The sequence below is a fragment of the Chaetura pelagica genome, unplaced genomic scaffold (assembly GCF_000747805.2).
Source record: "Chaetura pelagica isolate M959 unplaced genomic scaffold, ChaPel_1.0 scaffold306, whole genome shotgun sequence".
NCBI lineage: Eukaryota > Metazoa > Chordata > Aves > Apodiformes > Apodidae > Chaetura > Chaetura pelagica.
In genome coordinates this window covers 248,101-254,678 of record NW_009953488.1, presented here as the reverse complement: position 1 = coordinate 254,678, position 6,578 = coordinate 248,101, and the positions used below count along the sequence as shown (strand labels likewise).

Genomic DNA, 6,578 nt, shown 5'->3' with positions numbered 1-6,578 from the left:
CGCTGCAGCACCGGGCGGGGGAACCAGCGGCCTCTCCTCGCCCTCCCCGCCCCGGGCAGGCTGTGCGGACCCGGGGCGGACCTGATGGCCAAGTTAGAGGGGCGTCCCGGGACTTCCCCGCACGGAAGCCGCGCCTTAGAGTAACAGTGAATCCCCCCGCGTAGGCGAAGCTGAGGAGAAGGCCTCACGCGAGGCCCCCCCGCGTTGCTCAGGAGGTTAAAACAACCAAACCCCCCCCCCAAAAAAAAACCCAAACCCACGCCCACAGGCCAGAAGGTGTAATCGCTGATTTGAAATGTGATCAGCAGACGTCGGGAATGGGTGCCCGGAATTGACGCGATGCGGAGGGAGGTTTTGGCAAGATCCTTGGCCCACAGGCTGCGTGGCCAGGCCGAGGGCAGCAGCTCCCGGCTGTAACTGTACCCTAGAATTTATGGTGTGCACGATGTTCTCACCAACTAAATATAATTTCTTGGCTACCATGTAGTCCTGGAAACTTCCCTGGCTGGGCTGAGCCTTTCCAGCAGCTCCTGCATCTGACTCAGCATTGCAACTAGTAACATAGATTCTCTCTGCCTTCCTCAAATCTGTGTCACTTGTAAGCGTGCCAGAAAATACAAATCAGTCTCTCTTTTTTTAATGTCTTATCTCCACCTAAGAATAATTTAAATATCATTAGCACGTAGTCCCTTAGTGCTCGTTTTGAGTGAAAGGCATCTGGCCTTGCAAATAATTAGTTTAACTGCTGAGATACCTCTTATTTTAAGAAGCTGTCTTGTTAAAGGCAGAGGTGAGAAGAAAAAAGAAAATAATATGTAGTCTACAACCCCGGTTAAAAGGTTTGTCCTGTAATTTCAAGGGGTTTGGATGTTTGTTTGGGGTGGGCTTTTTGTGCTTTTTTTTTTCTTTTTCCTTTCTTGGTGGTAAAATGTTTCCTCTTGTTTAATGGAATAATTAAATGCAGTTAAAAGGGATATGTGGAGGTTATGTTGTCCAGTCTTCTGCTCAAAGCAGGGCTAATGCCAAAGCTAGGTAGGTCATGGTTCTCAGGGTTTGGATCATTTGGCTCTGAAAATCTTCATGGATAGAAATTCTTCAGCTGCCTTAGACAGCCCTTGCTGTGCTTAACCGTGATCACAGAGATTTTTGAAATTTAAATTTTCTTTGATGTAATGTGTGACTATTTTATCTTGTCCTTTATGTGTGACTATTTTATCTTGCCCTTTGTTTTGTTCCTAAGGAGGGTCTAGTTCCCTTTAACCTCTAGATAGCTGAAGGTAGCAATCCAATGTCCCCACATAGCCTTCACTTCTGAGAACAAGCAGAACAATTCCAGATCCTCCTGTGCCATGTGTTCCAGCTCCCTCCCTTTAATTCACTTTGTTTGCCGTATTCATCTGATGTGTCTTGGCTTTTGCAGAGAACACGGAAGGCTGCTGGGACAGGTGTTACATAGCATGAGGGGTGCTGCTGCTTGTAAATGAATAACACTGACTGGCAGATATGCTTATGAAACGGTCCTTAACAAGATGTTTGAGAGATTTAATTCTCAGCTGCAGACAGAACAAAATTCTATGCCTGAATTTAAGATACAGCAATATTAAAAACACTAGCAAATATTCAGTAAGATTCCCTTTTTTTTTCTTTTTCTTTGTCAAATACAAAGACATTGCTGTGGAACAATCCTCCTCATTCTTACAAAAATGCTTTGCTATTCTGATGTGCCTAAGGGTTAGAGGTGTCATAAAGTAAGCATCACCAGAGGATGCAGAAAGCAGTGTGAGTCTGACTTTGCTTCCAGGTATGCTGTGATGTGGAGAAATTACAGGACCTGCTGAGTTCTAAATGAACAATTCTCAAACTGAAAAGGGACCTGCGAACTCAGATCACATTTTGCAGGAGTGCAAGAAGCCCCGTGGAAACTTACTCTGGTCTTTTGGCTTTTGTTTTTCTTTCCTGTGCTTTCTCTCCCCACACTACACACTACACACATAAGTTCTCTCTAAAAATTCTGGTTTCTTTCCATCATACCTGTATGACTGAAGGACCGAGGAGAACAGCAGGTAAGACACAAAACTATTATAGAAAAAGGAGCCTAATAAAAATGTTTAAAACTACTCAATTCCAGATGAGTTTTCATAATAATTATTTGCATTTTCATTCTTTTACTCAAAAACATACTTCTAAATGTGGTGTTAGAGTCTCCCCCAGTTGATCTGTGCTAGATAAACGTTTTCACTGTAGTACAGTGTCTGTAGTTAATCCTTTCAGCAGTAATATGCATAACTGTTTTGCATATGGTGCTTTGTTATGGAACAAGAGAAAAATGGATTGTTAAAGAAACAAACTGGAAAGGCAAATAGAAGCAAAGATAGGGTAGGGTACCAGAAAATACCAACATAATACAAAACACAATTTTGGGTAGTGTTTTTGTGTTCCCAGAAAAGCCTGAAACTGAGAACATGGAAGGAATACTGACTTGAAGGAGCTAATCTAGAGAGCAGGGCTGAAGGAGGACTGTATGACATGCTCAAGGAGCTTCCACTGGAAATGCTGAGAAGCAGAAAAACACAGCAGGATTGTCCCATGACAGACCTAGAGATGAGTGCCTTCACATCTTGCAAGTTTTGAAAGTAGTGGTGTCTTAGATGCCAGAAACAAAGTACATGCAGTAGTAGCCAGTTTTTCCAGGCTTCTCCACCTCCAGCTGAAGATTATAATGAAATATCAGTGCTGACGTCTAAAGTCACAGGCTACAGAACCCAGCTGGGCTGCAAGAGGAATTGCATCCTTACACCACATGCAGACTGGCAGGTTGCATATTCTGCCTGCTGAGGATTGCATTCTAAAAGGAACTAAAAGAAAATAACATGTAACAGGGCTATTTCCTCTTTTTTGTCCTCTATTCTTAATTTTCCTGTTTTCTGCCCTAATTTTTTTTCTAACTTTATTTTCCAAATAATGCAGATCAGCACTAATCTTTGGTTCTCTATATTGATGTTTTAATCAGTTTCTGATTTCAGGATCAGGAGTTAAAGCTTAGCCTCTGGCTTTAGTACAGATGTATACTTTCTCCAACAATCTGCTCAACTTAGGAGTTTGAGTGGATGATTATGCCCAAGGGATGTGTAAATATCTTACCTGGATCAGCTGGATAAGCCTGTGTGAGTGCAGTGTTGCCTTCAGTAAACCGTGCAGTCAAGTCCTGTGGCACGTGCTGTGCTTTACTGCATGCTTATCCTGTATCTATAACAATGTATACGGTATTGCCATTTAATTTAATAATTATCTGCAAAGTCTTAAATCAGAAAATTATTTGAGCAAAGTACTGTAACATTAGGAAAAGCCTAAGGCAGATTTTTCCTTGTGGGCTTACCACAGCTCTTTAAACATAAAGTAACAATGTGATCACTAACTTTTCTTTTCCCACAGGCTTCCTACCTCCTCTGCTGGGTTCAGAGAACCTCACCAGGGCTTATTTACCATCCTTCATCCAAATCTTCCACTGAATGCATCTCTATTATAATTTCCTGTGCATCACTATACATGCAGCCCCTGCTATGCTGCTCCTCATTTTAATAAAAAGAAACAATAAAATAAACAACCTGCTAGGTTATTTTCAGAAGATCTTTGTGGCTAACTTTCTTTAACAATCAGAGAACTGAGACAAACCTAGATTTAAGCCTGAAGTTTCATTAACTTTTTGTGAGTCATTTGCTAAATCTTGCTTTAAAGTACTTAATCTTGCTTTAAAGTACTTAATAACTAGCTAAGTTTCTTAGAATGGGTTATACAGTATTTGGTTACATAGTATATCCACTGTCCGCCTGAGATACAGGCCTGGGTAAGCCTTGTAACTACCTGAGCAGAGTGGGGGAATAGTGCTTGCATTGCCTCTTTGTAGTTTTATGGAAATTTGACCCAATAGACCAACTGGGGTGTTAAGCTCATCTTGCTTATGAAAGCTAAGCTGGTGACTTTGAGCCCACTCCCCTGCGACCTCCATTATCTATGCTTTGTTGCAGATTTTAGTATAGAAACCATTTATTGAAGGGCTGAGTTGACTTAATGCTTTTTTCTGATGATCTAGGCAAGCCTTACACAAGCTCACTTAGTTTTACACTCTCTAGCCTCTGCCTCAGTCTTCATTCTGGTTAACATAAGCTGCAAACATATGTTCATTTGAGCTCTGGGTTTGGCTGGTTCTTGTCTTCTGAGTGTCCTCCCATTGAATACAAGTCTGTCTTCCACTGTGGTCAGCTCCTCCAAGCAAAACTTTTCCTACCCTTAACTGTTCCTTTTCCTGTGCAGTCTAGCTCCTGTTCTGAGTCTACTTTACAACTGCACAAAAGGCTGACGCTTTTTAAATTTTCTGCTGCCTTCTCTCCTTACCCCAGTACAAAGAGACAACAGATATTATTTTTCAAATATCCTATTATTGCCTTTCTGACAAACTGCCAAGGCTGACTGATAAGCAAAGATTAAAAACCTGTTTGACTGCATCACTGGGTGATTCTGCAGGCTGCTTGGAGCTCTAGGGTATTGTGGGTACTAGGTAAGTATCTCTATGGCATACCTGGCCCTCCTACTATCCTAATGCCCTTTCAGCTTGAAAAAGAGGCATTGCCAACTTTGCCCTCAACACACTTGTGCATGCAGGTTTCCTGGAGGGGCCTAACTGCAGATTTATCTTTGGGGAAACACTATAACCAGAATGTGTCAGCTTTAACTAAGCTTGTTTTACATGAGGTGATGAGTGAAAGTGCATGCTATATTAGCGAAGATATTAGAAAACATAAAAAACCACCAAAACAAAACAAACACCAAAAAACCAAAAAAAACCCAACAACCAAATAAAACCACAAAAAAAAAACCTCAAAAAAAACCCCAAACAAAACAAAACCCAAACCCCAATGACACACAATTCCAAATCCCACTTATTAACACATTTTTTCTTACATTTCTGCTCTGGATAACCCAGATTCTTTCAGTAATGTCTCAAAAATGGTGTGAGCAGAAACTTCCAAATGCCCCTCTTGTCTCTCTCCTACTCTGGGGGCTTGGGAGCACTATTTATCAACTTGCATTATTTTCTTGAGTTGCACATTTGTCTTATGTTAAGCAACTTATCCAAGAGTGTTTGTTTTTCTCCTTATCTGTTGTAGGAGTTCCTTGTACTACATCTGCATGAAGGGATTAAAAAAACCCCCACAAACAAGATAAAAATAGAAAAGTAATTGTAGGAGAGCAGGGGAACATGCAAGCAGGAAGAGTACCCTGATACCTGAAAGGGGTACAGATCATCTAGCTTTTACAGAACCTCATGTGTCTACCTTGTCTAGTAGAAACTGAACTCTCTGGAACTCTAAGCAATGGGATTTACTAGTTTCCTTTCCATTTGTCCTTCTGTCTAGCCATATGAATTGTACCATTAGTGCTTGACATCCTTTCCTCTGCTAAAGGACTTCTGTAAGTCGATACTGATGTGAGCCACCCATCATCTCAACTATCACAGCAATAATATCTTCAGGGTAACATCATGCTGGTGCCTTTGTTATCTCCTTTCTTTATTCAAATAAGCCTGTAAGCATGCAAAGTTTCAATTAAAGTGCTTAAATTTGCAGCACAGCCAGAGCCATAATTTATCTGATCTGTATTTTTCTAATTATTTTTTGTTTTCTTTTCTACTACTCTTTTTCTTCTAAAAAGGTTTAAAATTGAGCTGGGGAGTTGAACTGGCTCAGTACAAGGCCTGTTGGAATGCCAGGCGTAGAGCAGCAGAGGGAAGCATAAGATGTGATATTCTCCATTTTGGTGCTTTCATGAAGGTATATTGTGTAAATTTACTACAAATGACTAAGCCACTCAGAGGTGGTGCAGCTACCATCCTATCCTCCTCCCGATCATCCATTCTAATTCTCTCTCTTGTGGTGATAACTGTCTCAGCTGGTTCTGGTAGCTAAAGCAGAAAACCGTTCACTGTTTTTACACGGCTTTTCCCACCGGTTCAGTCCCCCGTCGCTCTCCGAGTTCTGCAGAGGAGGCTGGGGCCGCCACAAGCTGCCAACTCGGTGAAACTGCCGTGGAAGGGCGGGCTGAGGGATGTCAGGAACTCTGGCAAGGAAACGGCGGAGAGGGGACACGGCGAGAGGTGCAGTTGATCCTGGCTGCTAAGGGCAAACAAAAGCGGCAGCAGCTCCCGGCAGCTCCCAGCCCGCAGCGTGAGGGAGCGGGCAGGGATTCCCTCTGCCGGCTGCCGCGGGCAGGGTTTTCCCTGGGTGCCAACCCAGAGACGTTTTCTTTGGGATCATTCCTCGCCCTGCTGTTTTGACTGCAGTTAAGATACGTTTTCTGTACTGGTCTGCTCTCAGAGCGAGGTTTAAGTATCTCCAAGCACGTCATCACTTCAGCCTCAAGGGTAACGAACAGGAATTAATGGAAATAACACGGCTGGAGGCCTCGTGCTGCCCTCCGAAGCCTGCCGATCGCACCGTGCCCCCCCCCACCGCCCTGCCGAGCTGAAACCAACGCGTGGCTGAGGAGCGTGAAGCAAACAAGACGCAGAGGAAGCCGAGACA

At 42.9% G+C, this 6,578-nt stretch overlaps 1 protein-coding gene across 1 annotated transcript in view; it reads right to left on the bottom strand.

Annotated features, from left to right (window-relative positions):
- REEP5 (receptor accessory protein 5) overlaps positions 1-6,578 on the bottom strand; it is a 31,000-nt gene that overhangs the window by 21,033 nt on the left and 3,389 nt on the right. Inside the window, exon 2 of the mRNA XM_009998802.1 lies at positions 6,004-6,170. Within this exon, the coding sequence (XP_009997104.1) occupies positions 6,004-6,170 (167 nt within the window). The remainder of the gene's footprint in view (positions 1-6,003; positions 6,171-6,578) is intronic.